Source organism: Phocoena phocoena, chromosome 2 (genome assembly GCF_963924675.1).
Source record: "Phocoena phocoena chromosome 2, mPhoPho1.1, whole genome shotgun sequence".
Lineage (NCBI taxonomy): Eukaryota > Metazoa > Chordata > Mammalia > Artiodactyla > Phocoenidae > Phocoena > Phocoena phocoena.
Window position 1 is genome coordinate 173,900,408 of NC_089220.1, and position 16,620 is coordinate 173,917,027.

At 43.9% G+C, this 16,620-nt stretch overlaps 2 protein-coding genes across 6 annotated transcripts in view; one reads left to right on the forward strand and one right to left on the reverse strand.

The window, feature by feature from the left end:
- The window catches only part of CACNB2 (calcium voltage-gated channel auxiliary subunit beta 2), a 397,653-nt gene extending 394,998 nt beyond the window's left edge, over window positions 1–2,655 (forward strand). For 2 of the 3 annotated variants that reach the window (XM_065870842.1, XM_065870840.1), the window contains exons 12-13: window positions 468–653; window positions 2,020–2,655. In XM_065870842.1, the coding sequence (XP_065726914.1) occupies window positions 468–653; window positions 2,020–2,490 (657 nt within the window). In that variant the 3' untranslated portion in view covers window positions 2,491–2,655. The remainder of the gene's footprint in view (window positions 1–467; window positions 654–2,019) is intronic. The other variant, XM_065870841.1, reaches the window with a different exon arrangement.
- A 5,234-nt stretch (window positions 2,656–7,889) lies between these two features.
- Window positions 7,890–16,620, reverse strand: part of NSUN6 (NOP2/Sun RNA methyltransferase 6) — a 73,522-nt gene continuing 64,791 nt past the window's right edge. For all 3 annotated transcript variants that reach the window (XM_065872464.1, XM_065872463.1, XM_065872462.1), the window contains 2 exons: window positions 9,737–9,862; window positions 7,890–8,102 (listed from right to left, as the gene is read on the reverse strand). In XM_065872464.1, coding sequence (XP_065728536.1) covers window positions 7,890–8,102; window positions 9,737–9,862 — 339 coding nt within the window. The remainder of the gene's footprint in view (window positions 8,103–9,736; window positions 9,863–16,620) is intronic.

Genomic DNA, 16,620 nt, shown 5'->3' on the forward strand with positions numbered 1-16,620 from the left:
GAACTGGGATCAGACCCACTTATAATTACCGGGAGTACATTACGTTTGTAAGAACTCTGAACTATTCTGGGCCACATCCAGTCATTAGTGGCTTCGGCTTCCTCACATCCTCACCTCGCCTCAGTCGTTTCCAAGGTTCAGCTTTTCATAGTCTCTGGCTTATATTCTCATTTTCTTTTGTACATCTCGCCCCTAACATAGGATCAATTCCTTTCGGGCAACTTTTCTCTGGTGCCCCTAACAACTGTTATCACACCTGTTCACTCCTGGTCACTCACACAGCGAAGCAGTGAGGCCATAGCGGGCGGTCAGCCCCTGCGAAGAGAGGAGCCCGTCGCCACGGCAGGGATGCAGCACGCAGCCCTCAGGCGCCCTCCGTGCTCCTGGCGTGCAGGAGGCCCGGGGGCAGCACGGGCGAGGCGCCCTGGCCGCCGTACGCATGCCGTCTGCACTGTCTGCCCCTGCAGGAGCTGTTCGATGTGATTCTGGACGAGAACCAGCTCGAGGACGCCTGCGAGCACCTCGCTGACTACCTGGAGGCCTACTGGAAGGCCACCCACCCGCCCTGCAGCAGTGTCCCCGACCCTCTCCTCAGCCGTACCTTGGCCACCTCGACCCTGCCCATCAGCCCCGCTCTGGCCCCCAGCTCACAGGTGAGCGGCGCTCCCTCCTTCGCTCGCGCCACTGGGGTCCAGGGCTCCGGGGCGGTGCTCCTTCCAGTCGGGCAGCCCTGTCCAGAATGAGATGGAACACCGAGTCCCTTAAGTGTCTCCAGCGTGAGCTGTGCGCCTGTAAGAGGAGTGTAAACAGCCTCCTATGAAGTACCGTAAGTCCCCCATATACGAACGAGTTCCGTTCCGAGAAGGCATTCGTAAGTCCAGCAGTTAGCCTAGGCTGCCCGCTAACACAATCGGCTACATAGCACTGTACCGTGACAGGTTTATTAGACTGTGCACACAAATAATACAGAAGAAACAAACAACAGGTCAAACATCTTTACCCTTACAGTACAGTCCCTTGAAAAAGGACAGTCGTACCCGCTAGGTCACCACTGCTTTTACACTCGCTTCCGACCATCCTGGGCTTGAGATAAAGATACTGTACCACCGTACCCTATGCGGTAAAGAACACAAAAGCACGACCACTTGTAGAGGATGCACGCACATGACAACGTATGCCAGACACATGATCTAGCTTACGTGATCTGACACGCGAAGCGATGTTTGCATCTTTTGGAAGTGCACAACCTGAAGGTCCGTGCGTAGGGACGTACTGTGTTATAAACCGTGAAATCCGCTCTCCCCGTATCCTGTTAGGGCCAGGATGGAGGAACCCTCTATGTGGCCAGCAGCACAGACTGTGGACTCAGACTACCTGGGTTCAGTTCCCTCTCCTCTCCGCCCCTTCCCAGGGGTTTAATCTTGCACAAAATCCTTACCTGCCCTTTGCCTCAGGAATACTAATGACCCTACCTTGTGGGGCTGTCATGTGACTTTTCTCATGAGATTGGCTTACAGGGTTGTTGTATTTAACCAGTCAATATACATGACAGTCTCATAACACTGCTGGTCTCATATTAAGTGCCATTTAAGCATTTGACATTTTATCATTTTTTTCCCTTAAAGCCAACATCCTAAGCATTTTTAAGCTTCCCACCTGTATCCGAGCAGGGGTGGTTAAGTGTCCACCCATGTGTAGACAGATCTCAGGGACCTATATCTATATTTGAACCACAAGAGAAGATATAAAAGAATGCCCTCCCTCCTTCATTCATTCATTCTTAAAAAATTTGTAAAGTTACTCTGTGCTGTTCTAGGCGCTTACAAATTAACAGAAAGTCCAATACCATACATACGCTACTGGATGTTATCAAACACATGAAGCAACCGAGCTAGGTCAGGTTTCACTTCAGCACTTTAGAGACTCTGAAAAGGGACTAGACTTGTATGGACTTGCCTTTGTGACAGTTCCCCAGACCCCGACCTTGGCTGAGGCCTGTGTTTGCTCCTTCGCCTCCAGGCTTCTCAAGGGGATCCGAGGACCGATCGTGCGGCTGCCACCCATTCTGCTTCCCAAGCTGAAGAAGAACCCTGCCCAGACCCAGTCAAGAAACCCCAGCACCACAGCCATCGCGGCGGGGCCAGCCGAGGCCTCCCCAGGCAGGAGACCTTGGATTCAGAAACGCAGGAGAGTCGCGACTCCACATACGCGGAGCCCAAGGAAGATTATTCCCACGAACATGCAGATCACTGTGCCCCGCACCGAGATCACAGCCACAGAGAGGAACCCCACGGGGGTGGGGAACGCAGACACAGGGAGTCTCGGCACCGCTCCCGGGACCCGGATCAAGAGCAGGACCACAACGAGGGCGATAAACAGTGGAGCCGCCACAAATCCAAGGATCACTACTGTGACAGGGAGGGGGAAGGGGTGTCCAGGAGACGGCATGAGGCCGGGGACTGGAACAGGGAGGTTTACATCCGCCAGTGACTTTTGCCCTTTTGTGTCGTTGGTTTTCTTATTTTTAAGTAAGTCTTGTATACCACCACCCTCCAACTCAATCTTGGGGGTCTACATTGCAATCATATGTGATCTGTCTTGTATATTTTGTACTGCTGTTGCTTGGATAGCAACAGCATGAAATAGAGTATTAATATACTTTTTATTTTCCTTTTGTAAGTAAGTGCTATATAAATTCGCCTGGAAAGGCTGCAGTCCTCTGGTTGTCTACTGCACTTTGAAAACTGTCTAGGATCGCTGCCACTTGAACAGTCTCATCTGTTGCCATCCAGGTGGCATCAGGATTTTAAGAAGCATAGCTGATGTTTTCGAAAATGTGGCTGATGTATCCAGCGGGCCAGAATCAAGCGGCCCACGTAAAAAGTGGAATTTCTTGGTTCTCCCGACCTTTAATATGTAGGCGCCTGATCTGCATATGTAGGCACCTGATTTGCATAGTCATCTGCGGACCACTGTTTCTCGCTTGTACCTCTGGCTGACTGACTAAACTTGGGGACAGACTGTCTTGCCTTACACCAAGGGGATCAAAGTCAGAATCTATTTTCTATGTACTCGCATTGTGTACTGTATAGACAGTTTGTAAATGTTATTTCTGCACACACCTTCTTATGATAATTATATAATTATTTGATATATATATATATATGTATATATATATCAATCAGTTTGATCACACTATTTCAGAGTCTTAATGCCAAGCCAGCAGATTTGCTTTCTGAATTACAGGGACTAGAAATGCCCACCTTCAGGAAATTTGTAATAACGTCGTCTAGACACCTATTCCCGTTCTAGTAGAGAGTCTGTACATACTGTAAATACGTGTGACTGCCTGACTTGAAAAGGTTTGATTTCTGAATGTTCCTCCATCCCTGTACGTTAATCATTGTGACCATAAATTCTGGGAAATATAACCAAACTCCAAGGGTTGCTCCACTCCGTGCCGTTCACACTGATTGTGACGGCCACGTCCTGCGTAGCCAGTGTCTCAGGTCACGGCACTGGAGTCTGGGAGCCGCGTGCACACGAGCCAGTGAAGGGTGTGCACGCTGACGACAGCAGCGGCCAGCCCGGGGCCGAGGCGTCCACCCGCCTGGCTCCGTGGCTCGCTGCGCTGCTGGGGCCCGCCGAGCCGTCAGGGGCCAGGAGGGCACACGCCGCCAGAGGGGACGCCCCGGAGAGCTGCCCCCCGCTGGCTCCTGGAGAGGGGCCACACGGGCCACTGTGATGAGTGTTTCACTGGAAATGTCCGACGATCTCTCGTCTGAGAGAGAAGCGTTTACACAGATGCTCCCGACTCCCCCCCCCCATCTCCTCACCTCACCCGCCGTGCCCGTTGTGTTCCCCCCCGCTCCGACACTTTCACTGTCCGTCACAACCTCGAAGTGCTTCTTATTACCAAAGCTTCTGCTCTTCGCAAGAAATCAGGGCAAAAGGAGGCGACTTGAAGTGAACGAGACGTTGAGGTTTTCCTGCGTCGGACACCTGCTCTGAGGGGAAGCCAGAAGATGCTGTGGCCCTGCGTCAGGGACACCGCCCAACGCGGCCCACAAGGTGGTGGTCACGCTGAGCCTGAAACCTCCCCTGTCTCTCCTAAGTGTCCGTCTGTCCAGTTAAGACTGGACAGGTAAGACAGTATTAGGCATGCAAGTACCTGGCACTTGAAGTCTGTCCCTGGAAAACGCCTGTCTTGATTGACTACCTTCAGACCTGGACATTAAAAATTATTATTTTGTTAAGTAAGTTAAGCTATTTTTTGTTTCGCTTCTTTGATTATTCCAGGTTCTTGCCAAATATATCTTGGACCTTTATAAGTACAACTGTTTCACGTCTAACTCCTTATTCCTCTCCCCCAAAGAAAACTCAGAGTTGTAAAAATGAGTTAACATAGTGTTTTATCAGCTAATACAGGAACCATTTCCCTCAATCTCTTTGTTAATTAGCTCTGTACTGTTGACATACCTTTATTTATTGAATATAAAAACAGTAGTCATAATATATAAATTTTTGATGTAAAATATTCACATCATTGGGAAACCGTATTCCAACTAAAGTTACTTTTATAAAATACTTCCAGTCAGCTGTCCATCACGGTACCACATCAATGATCGCCAGCCCCGGCCCTTCCTAATACGAAGTTTCATCCCAGTTCATGGCTTTGGAATGTGTAAATTCTTGAAGTCTAACTGGTATGTATCTTCTTTGCTGCTACCATTAACCCCTTTCAAAGAATCACGCTAACGGATTCCATGTTTTAAATTCTGGCCTGGACTCTTCGTTTCTCACTTTACTGTGAAACACACTAGTCCAAATCAGAGTATTCCGCAAAATCTCTGTTGCAGGATTTGACAAAAGAGCACGCTTACGTGAAAACTGTAGAGTGGGCATATGTGTAAACGGTGTGGACTAAATATGTAACTGAAGAAATAATCCCAAGGACAATGGGATATTCACTGACTCGTGGAATGTAAACTTCGAGTCTTTTCACACAGCAAAGGTTTCATCTTAACAGACTCAGTTGTAGGATCATGACTGTTGTAGTTAACCTAGAAAATGCTGGAAAAGTTCTGAATAGTTCTGCGTCTTTCTCGTCACACCCATTTCAGCCTTTCCTCTGCTCTTTCTCTACTGCTCACTTAAGTTACCGTTACAAAAAGGTGCTGCTAAACGTAGGATGTCTTAGTTATTCTGTACTTTGGGACAATGCCACATTTTAACATGGTCTGCTCTGCATTCATGTTAAACCTTCAACTGTCAGCTACACTGAACTGTTCGACAAGCCTGGTTTAAAGTCATTCATTCACAGCAAACAACTAAAGAGCTGGCTTCTGCGCTGTCTACTATTAGTCGTATTAAGTGCCATTTTAGGAATGATTCTTACAGCTGAAAGTATGTTAAATACTCACCTGCACTTCGCGTGTGTGGCGCATCATCCTGGGGGCTGCTGCCCATCACTGATGGGCTGTGGTCATCTCCCCACGACACCTGAAAAGTGACAGCTTCCGGCAGGTCAAAGGCCTCTGAAGGCCTGAGCACGGCAAAGCCAACTTTCTCCCACCTTCATCCTATATGGTCTGCGATTCTTGCCTCCGATTTTGAACTGTACTTTTCCTTTCTAAAATAAACGTCATCAGAATGGATCTTCAGTTCCTCGCCCTTTGCTCAGTGACACAATGCTGCTACTCCTGGTTAATCTTACTAACACGTCAAGAGTCATGCTGTTGGAGAAAACAGGCAATCAGAGGGCTCTGGGTCAGTTGTTGAATCGTGTTATATTTTTAACTCTTTGTACTTTACTGTTTAAAATGTGACACACGGTTTTGAAGTAAAATGTACTCACTGTTGAATTAAAATGCTTCTGTTTCACAGATACAACTATGGTAACATTAAATATGTTAAAAGAGAGTGTATTCATTCTCTTCCACATTTCCCTGATTTTTGTCCTTTTATCATATTCTTTCTTATATGTCTGTGTTCCTTAAGATTGAATGTTTTATTTTCCAGTTTTATTTTTTGAAAGAAAAAAACCCACTGAAAAATGTCTATGTTAAAGAAACAAATTTTAACAATATTTTTTATTTGTCCTTACTGTTTTCAATATGCGAATATTTTTCTTTTGTTTTGCCTGCATTGCTTGTATTTTGATATTTATTGGTATTAATCAAAACTTTACACATTTGCTACTAGGCTCCTTCCCTACCATTTCCATCCCAGCCTGGCACCTAAGGCTCTGCCGAGAGCATGAGAAGGGATGGATTTTGTGTATTTTTCAAAAACATGTTGAAAGTTCAAGGAAGTACGCCGAGCCCTAGAAGCAGAAGCACCACAGGTCAACAGTGTCTCTCTTCAGGCAGATGACATCTACTGGCTCTCAGGCAGAATGAGGGACGGAAAGGAGTCAGTCACACGTTTGAATCTTAGGACGCCTGATTGGGGTTTCTCCCTCGTTCGATAAGCGTGTAACAATGATCTGCTCTGAAGCTGTACAGAAAGCACAGTCCTGCCTCCAGAATGTTCCCAAGCCTGGGGGCAGGGGTCCAGGGCATGCCTCGTACACTAGAGTGATGTATCGAGTGCCGTGACAGGAGGAGACAGAGGTGCGAGGGGTGTAGAGAGAGACATGCCCGACCCAGCCCCCGAGAAGGGTGTGCAAGAAAGGCTTCCTCAGAGCAGAGGCCTCTGAAGATCTCACCTGATCCGAGACGAGATGAGCATTCTTCATGGATACAAGGAAGTTTCAAGAAATCCCTAACGGAGACCTATGAAGGAAAAAAAAAATATATTAGGCAGTTGTCCGAGGCTCAGGAAATTTTGAGGTGATTTGAATTAACAAGATAGATGTATTTAACACAATGTGAGATAGCTTTTAAACTATGGCTGGGTATTTTAATATATTTTATCTAAAAAGCAGGTAGGATGAAAAGCAAGCCTACAGTTACAATTCATCTTAAAAAGGCCGCCCACTTATACTGGCCGCCATGGGTGATGTTTGGTCACTTCTGCAGTTTGGGGGATTTCAGGTCTGATGGTGAAGGGGTCTTGTTTCGTCTTGACCTAGTCACAGTTGCTTGGTCTGGGGAAGGTGTTCTGTGGAGCTGCTTCTGTTCAGAGGGAGAACACCAAGGCTTAGCTCTGAGTGCCTGGCCACTTCCCAGCTCTCACAAGATGGTTTTCTCACCAGTCACGTCTCTAGGAACTGGTATGTATTCCATTAGATGCTAAAAGGTACCCGAATTGTGCAAGTCTCATTTTTAATCTACAGAGTTTAAAAAAATTCATTTTAGGTTTTAGTTGAAAATATGACAGAAGAAAAAACGTCAACATAGTGAAGGGAGACTGTTATTGGGAGTAGTCCAGAATTCATTTGAAAGAGGGTTGATTTACCAAATAGTAAACAGAAAAAGTCAGGTAAAATCCCCAGCTACGTTCCTGGCACTTGATAAATAAGTTATAGTTCCCACACCCTGAGTTCTGAAGGAACTCAATAACGGAAAACGTGTTTTATAACCAAATTAAATACCACTAATTTTATTCCTTTTGTTAAATCCACTTATTTTAACATTAAAAATGACTTGCATTCTTTACAAATTAAAACAAAGACCCCAAATGAAAATATGTTCCAGACATCTTCAGGCATCTCCTTTTCTTTATACTCCGCTAAATCCATAAAGGAACAGTATTTTAGACACACAAGTGCCCCCCTCCACCCCCGGCTACTTCCTGTGTGAAGTAGTCTCTTGATTCCTGGTGGAACAGCCGGCAGCCTTTTCTGTTTCCTCAGCAACCACGGCATCAATCACGTGGCCTGACACAGTTTTTGGTTTAAAAAAAATGGAAAATGTTTGGAACTTTCATTTCTAAGGATCCTTCTCCTACGTGCTTTTGCATTTTACAAATTTTGCAATGAAAAAGCCTATACAATCCTTATTTGCGAGCCACATCGTGTCTTCTATCCTGGCGTCTCTGAGAGAACCAGTGTCGCTGTCCTGTGACGGCACCACGCAGGGATCGAATCGCTGCAGCCGTTTCAGTTGCTCAGATGACAGGCCAGCTCCCAGCATCCCTTCTCCTCCAACCTGTGGGTCCTGCTCGGGGAGACAAATAAGCACAAACATCCTCGCGTCGGGAAGTTTGCCCGTGTACCATTTACGTAAAAGGACAAACTGAGCTGTAACTACCACCAATTCCAGAAACAGAAAAATGAGTAAATACCTTTTATTTTTGTGAAATGGACATGGTGCTTTTCCGGGTAATAAAAGTGGGAGGGTGGTAACATGCAGCCACTTGACGACTGAGTCCCTAGGATGGCCCTTATGCTTATCAAGGCCCACGACATGCAGGAGACCTGGGCTCTACACTTAGAAGCACGTGGATTCACATCACAGCTCTGCCACAGCTTAGCTGTGCGACTTGAGGAAAGTAACTTACCGTACCTGCTTCCTCATCTACGAAACAGGTGAAATACTCTGATCTGAGGCTTAAATAAGTAGGGTGGTATCGGGCCTGGCACAGGGTGGGCACTTAGCAAGTGGAACATTATTATCAGTTACAGCAGGAGATGAAAACCCAGCTTTATTTGGCAGACGCCCCAGAACTGGCAGGAGCTTCTTGGGCATCTGAAGATGCCTCTCTCTGGCCCACACCTATTGGATGATGAAAGTTCTCTTTTTTTGTTGTTGTTTTTAAATGTACTAGGATATTAAAAGAGACGAGAAAACTAAGGCTGCCTCGATTAGTTTAGAGGAATACAGAATCATAAGGAACTGAGTGATCTGTGCAAACCACTACTACAAAAGATGCATAAGCGTAACTTAAGTCACCATTTCACAAATGCTTGTGTTACTGAAGATATATGTTCTTAGGTTTATATCTGAAAACCTGTTGTTTATTAACCCATGTGTGTGGGGGGGAGTTCCATCTCTTTTAGGTATATACTGAGTGTATATGTATATACACACACATCAAATTCAAGTGAATTCTCAAGTCTTCCTTTCATCTACAATGCACTTATCTTAATTTCTGAATCTAGAAACCATCTCTAGATTGCCTTCTGTCTGTATATTCCAATTACTTACTAGAATTCTGTACTGGAACAACTGACGTTAGATGTTCAGTTTATCTGAATGAATGTGAGCATTACCACAGATTTAAACCTAATCTCAAACATCATGGGCTAAAAAATCTAGTCATAAATATAGTTTTAATAAAAACCAGAATGGAAAGACAGTGCTAGATAAAATAAAGTACAAGACACCTTTTGAAATGTTCCCTATCTTATATAAGGATCCAGAAGGAAGCAATAATCCTGAACCATTTCCCCCCTTGGCTAGTCTTCTGATATCCCAGTTATTAAAGCCTCTTTGGGCTTTGGTGTGATATGAGAAAACTGCTCAACATTTGCCCTGTCAGAAAAATTGTAGGACCGAGGGGTGGAGGAAGGGTTTTAGAAACAAAATTCTGAGTAACACGAAGAGCCACAAGTCAAATAAACATGTTGCAGAAAACCCCTGAGCTCTGTGGCATTTTAACACAACCGTAGACAGTGAAGGCCTGGAAAAACTGGGTCAGGACGTGAAAATCCTCTAGCAGCTGTCTGGAACAGCTCTCATTAGAGAACCCTTGTGTACCGCGTCTCTTCACATCACTCTCTGTGTTTATCAACATGCCTAAGTTTCCACGACTTACCGGATCACCCAGAGACAACGGCAATGGCCCTCACCTGGCGCTGAAGCTGAAGGTGAGGAAGTGTCTTGAGGGCCCAGGCGACCTGTTCTTCATTCTCTGCTAGGGTGACAGTGCACGTGCTATACACCAGCACGCCCCCCGGCTTCAGCAGCTCCGCTGCCTAAAGACAGGTGTGATCGGATGATGAGTATCGCAAGAGCAAGTGGACATTTTAAATATAATGTATATAAACAAATATATACACGAAATACAGCTATAAGTGAAACGACTCTCACAGAACATCTACTGCATGAAGATGCAGAAGACCTCAGACTTCTAGAAGGGCCAGAAAACCTCCACATAACCAGCCAGGACAAAAGAAAAAAGAAAAAAAGAGAGAGAGAGAAAGGAATCAGGACTGGACCTGCGGCCCTGAGAGGGAGCTGTGCAGAAGGAAAGTTTCCTGCAACTGCCGGTATGGGGAGGTGGGGCGCTGGGTGCTGAAGCTTGGGCTTCAGAGACAGTCCCGGGAAAGGACCAGGGTTGGCTGTGTGAAGACACCTTGAAGAGGCTGGAGAATGGCAACTGAGGCTGCACTCAGAAGAAGCCTGGGCCCATGAGAGACGGCAAGGCACCACTGTTGGGGGGAGGGGTGGGAAAACCACAGGAGCGTCTTTCCCTACACACGCTCCAAGGCAACAGGACACAGCCTACACAAGCTCTGGGGGCGGGCACGAGCCGACACCGCCATCATGGGCTCCAGAGGCAGGCACAGGCCACTACCACCACTAAGAGACCCACGAGCGGGCTCCCGTCGCCACCCCCGCTATCCCTGGGAGCACGCGGGCCGCTGCTACCACTGGGAGACATGGGAGAGGGTGCCAACGGCTGCCCCAGCCGTACCGGGAGCACGCACAGGCCACCGCACCTGCACAGCCCGTAGCAAGTGGATAACGGCCAGCACACACTGAGGAGAGAGGCAGCAAGCATCCAGACTAAAAGCAGCCCTTGATTCTGGACGAGATGGCGGAGTAGAGGGACCTGACCTCACCTCCTCTCACAGAAACACCAACATCACACCGAAATGCTGAACCACCATCAACAAAAACAGATCAGAGCCTACCAAAAAAGGCAGTTTGCTACAATATATCCACAGACAAAGAAGAAACCACAACAAGACAGTAGGAGGGACGCTTTCACAATATAAGCAAATCCCATATCCGCCGGGTGGGCAACCCACAAAATGGAAAATAATTGCAGCGCAAGGTTCTCCCACAAGAGTTAAAGTTCTGGGCCCCTGGTCAGGCTCCCCAGCCTGAGGGTCTGGCACAAGAGGAGGAACCTCCAGAGCACTTGGCTTTGAAGACCAGCAGGGCTCAAGTGCAGGACCTCCATAGGACGAGGGGAAACAAAGACTCCAGTCTTGGAAGGTGCACACAAGATTTCACATGCACTGGGACCCAGCGCAAAGCAGTGACTCCGTAGACACCTGGGCTAGACCTACCTGTGGGTTTTGGAGGGTCTCCTGGGGAGGCACGGGTTGACTGTGGCTCACTATGGGAGCAAGGTCACTGGTGGCAGAGGTCCCAGGGAATACTGATTGGCCTGAGTTCTCCAGGAGGTCGCCATTTTGGCACCAAGACCGAGGCCTACCCAACAACCTACAGGCTCCAGTGCTAGAACACCTCAGACCATACAACCAGTGGGACAGGAACACAGCCCCAACCATCAGCAAACAGGCTGCCTAAAGCCATACTGAGCTCACAGCCACATCTAAACACACCACTTGACATGAACCTGCCCACCAGAGGGACGAGACCCAGCTCCACCCACCAGTGGGCAGGCACCTCCCACCAGGAAGCCTGCACAAGCCCCAGGACCAACCTCATCCACCAGGGGGCAGACACCAGGAGCAAGAGGAGCCACCGTCCTGCAGCCTGAGAAACAGAGACACAAACACATACAGTCAGACAAAATGAGATAGCAGAGAAATATGTTCCAGAAGAAGGAACAAGATAAGAACCAAAAAGAAAAACTAAGTGAAGTGGAGACAGGCAATCTACCTGAGAAAGAATTTACAGTAACAATAGTAGAGATGATCCAAGATCTCGGAAAAAGAATGGAGGCACAGACCAAGAAGACAAGAAGAAATGTTTAACAAAGAGCTACAAGATTTAAAGGACAAACAGAGATGAACAATACAGTAACTGCAATGAAAAATACACTAGAAGGAATCAATAACAGAAAAAATGAGGCAGAAGAACAAATAAGTGAGCTGGAAGACAGTGGTAGAAATCACTGCCACAGAACAGAATAAAGAAAAAAGAATGAAAGGAAATTAGGACAATTTCAGAGACCTCTGGGACAACATTAAATGAACCAACGTTCACATTATAGGGGTCTGAGAAGGAGAAGAGAGAGGGAAAGGGCCTGAGAAAATATTTGAAGAGATTATAGCCAAAAACTTCCCTGACGTGAGAAAGGAAACACTCACTCAAGTCCAGGAAGTGCTGAGAGTGCCATATAAGGTTAACCCAAGGAGGAACATGCCAAGACACACATTAATCAAACTGACAAAAATTAAAGACAAAGTAAAAATATTAAAAGGAACAAATAACATAAAAAGGAATCCCCATAAGGCTATCACCAGATTTTTCAGCAGAAACTCTGCAAGTCAGAAGGGAGAGGCACAATATATTTAAAGTGATGAAAGGGAAAAACCTACTACAAGAATACTTTACCCAGCAATGCCCTCATTCAGATACAACATTCAGATGTGATGGAGAAATCAAAAGCTTCAGAGACAAGCAAAAGTTAAGAGAATTCAGCACCACCAGACCAGCTTTACAACAAGTGCTAAAGGAAATTCTCTAGACAGCAAAGAAAAGGCTACAAGTAGAAATAAGAAAATTACAAATGGAAAAGCTCACTGGCAAAGGCAAAACTTAAAGTAACGGTAGGAAATCATCCACACACAAATATGATATGAGAAGAGGAGAGTAGAAATGCAGGATATTGGAAATGTACTGGAAATTAAGAGACCAGCAACTTAAAACAACCTTGTATATATATATATAAACTGCTGTATCAGAACCTCACGGGAACCACAAACCAAAAATCTACAACAGACACACACAAAAAAGAAAAAGCAATCCAAACACAACACGAAAGATAGCCATCAAATCACAAGAGAACAAAAGAGGAAGGGAAGAAAAAAGACCTACAAAAACAAATCCAAAACAATTAACAAAAATGGCAATAACGCATTATCGATAATTACCTTAAATGTAAATGGATTAAATACTCCAACCAAAAGACACAGACTGGCTGAATGGATACAAAAACAAGACTGATATATATGCTGTCTACAAGAGAACCACCTCAGATCTAAGGACATATACAGACTGAAGGTGAGAGGATGGAAAAAGGTATTCCATGTAAATGGAAATCAAAAGAAAGCTGCAGTAGCAGTACTTTTTGCTACTTTTGTCATAACAGACAAAACAGACTTTAAAATAAAGTCTGTTACAAGAGACAAAGAAGGACACTACATAATGATCAAGGGATCAATCCAAGAAGAAGATATAACTGTAAATATATATGCATCCAACATAGGAGCAACTCAATATATAAGGCAAATGCTAACAGCCATAAAAGGAGAAATTGACAATAACACAATAATAGTGGGGGACTTTAACACCCCACATTCATCGACAGATTATCCAGAAAGAAAATCAATAAACACAGGCCTTAAATGACACATCAGACCAGATGAACTTAATTCACATATATACAGAACATTCTATCCAAAAGCAGCAGAATACACATTCTTCTCAAGTGCACATGGAACATTCTCCAGGATAGATCACATCTTGGGCCACAAATCAAGCCTCAGTAAATTTAAGAAAGTTGAAATCATATCAAGCATGTTTTCCGACAACAACACTATGAAATTAGAAATCAATTACAGGGAAAAAAACTGTAAGAAACACGAACACAGGGAAGCTAAACAATATGTTACTAAAACATCAGTGGGTCACAGAAGAAATCAAAGAGGAAATCAAAAGCTATCTGGAGACAAATGACAATGAAAACACAACGATCCATAACCTACAGGATGCAGCAAAAGCAGTTTTAAGAGGGAAGTTTACAGCAATACAATCTTACCTCAGGAAACAAGAAAAATCTCAAATAAACAACTAACTTTACACCTAAAGCAACTAGAGAAATAACAAACAAAACCCAAAATTAGCAGAAGGAAAGAAACCATAAAGATCAGAGCAGAAATAAATGAAACAGAGATGAAGAAAACAATAGAAAAGATCAATGAAACTAAAAGCTGGTCCTTGGAAAGGATAAAATTGATAACCCTTTAGCCAGACTCATCAAGAAAAAGAGGGAGAGGGCTCAAGTTAATAAAATTAAAAATGAAAAAGGAAAAGTTACAATGGACACCACAGAAATACAAAGAGTCATAAGAGACTACTATGAACACATATATGCCAATAAAATGGACAACCTAGAAGAAATGGACAAATTCTTAGAAAGGTACAATTTCCCAAGACTGAACCAGGAAGAAATAGAAAATATGAACAGACCAATCACAAGTACTGAAATTAAAACTGTGATTAAAAATCTTCCAACAAACAAAAGTCCAGGATCAGATGGCTTCACTGGTGAACCTTATCAAACGTTTACAGGAGAGTTAACACCTATCCTTCTGAAACTCTTCCAAAAAACTGCAGAGGAAGAAACACTCCCAAATTCATTCTATGAGGCCACCATCACCCTGACACCAAAATTTGTATGGAGACACAAATGACCCCAAACAGCAGAAGAAATCTTGAGAAAGAAAAATGGAGCTGGAGGAATCAATCAGACACCCAGACTTCAGAACACGATACAAAGCTACAGTCATCAAAACAGTATGGTACTGGCACAAAAACAGACTCATAGATCAATGGAAGAGGATAGAAAGCCCAGAAATAAACCCCACACCTATGGAAAATTAATCTATGACAAAGGAGGCAAGAATATACTATGGAGAAAACACAGTCTCTTCGATAGTGGTGCTGGGAAAACTGGACAGCTACATGTAAAAGAACGAAATTAGTACATTCTCTAACACCATACACAAAAATAAACTCAAAATGGATCAAAGACCTAAATGTAAGGCTAGACACTATAAAACTCTTAGAGGAAAACAAAGGCAGAACACTGTTTGATATAAATCACAGCAATATCTGTGGACCCACCTCCTACAGTAATTAAAATAAAAACAAATGGGACCTAATCAAACTTAAAAGCTTTTGCACAGCAAAGGAAACCATCAACAACTCGAAAAGACGACCCACAAAATGGGAGAAAATATTTGCAAACAAAGTGACCGACAGGGTATTAATCTCCAAAATATACAAACAGCTCGTGCAGCTCTGTCAAAAACACAAACAACTCAATCAAAAAATGGGCAGAAGATCTAAACAGACACTTCTCCAAAGAAGACATACAGATGGCCAAAAAGCACGTGAAAAGATGCTCAACTTCACTAATTATCAGAGAAATGTAAATCAAAACTACAATGAGGTACCACCTCACACCAGGCAGAATGGCCATCATCAAAAAGCCTACAAACAATAAATGCTGGAGAGAGTGTGGAGAAGAGGGAACCCTCTTGCACTGTTGGTGGGAATGTAAATTGATACAGCCACTATGGAGAACAGTATGGAGGTTCCTTAAAAATCTAAAAATAGAGTTGCCATAATGATCCAGCAATCCAACTCCTGGGCATATATCTGGACAAAACCATAATTAGAAAAGACAGATGCACCCCAATGTTCACTGCAGCACTATTTACAATAGCCAGGACATGAAAAAAACCTAAATGTCTATCAACAGATGAATGGATAAAGATGTGGTGCATGTATACAATGGAATATTACTCAGCCACAAAAAAGAATGAAATAATGCCATTTGCAGCAACATGGATGGACCCAGAGATTATCATACTAAGTGAAATAAGCCAAAGACAAAAATCATATGATACCACTTACATGTGGAATCTAAAAAAATGATACAGATGAACTTATTTACAAAACAGAAACAGACTCACAGACATAGAAAACAAACTTATGGTTACCAAAGGGGAAAGGTGCCAGGGAGGGATAAATTAGGAGTTTGGAATTAACATATATACACTACCATATATATAAATAGATAATCAACAAGGACCTGCTGTACAGCACAGGAACTGTACTCAATATTCTGTAATAACCTATACATGGGAAAAGATTCTGAAGAAGAATGGATACATGTATATGTATGAATGAATCACTTTGCTGTACCCCTGCAACTAACACAACATTGTGTAGCAACTATACTCCAATATAAAATAAAAATTTAAAAACCAAAAAAAATACACGCACTCCAGTGTTCACAGCAGCACCATTTACAATAGCCAAGACATGGAAGCCACCTAAATGTCCATCAACAGAGGAATGCATAAAGAATGTGTGGTATATATGTACAATGGAATATTACTTGGCCGTAAAAAAAGAATGAAATAATGCCATTTGCAGCAACATGGATGGACCTAGAGACTATCATACTAAGTGAAGTAAGTCAGAAAGAGAAAGACAAATAGCACATAGTATCACTTATATGTGGAAGCTAAAAAAAATGATACAAATGAACTTATTTACAAAACGGAAATAGATGCACAGACATAGAAAACAAAGTTATGATTACTGAAGGGGTAACAGTATGGGGGACAGATAAACTAGGAGTTTGGGATTAACACACATACACTACTATGTATAAAACAGATAACCAATGAGGACCTACTGTATAGCACAGGGAACTCTATTCAGTATTGTTATAACCTATATAAGAAAAAAGTCTGAAAAAGAATGGATATATGCATAACTGAATCACTTTGCGGTA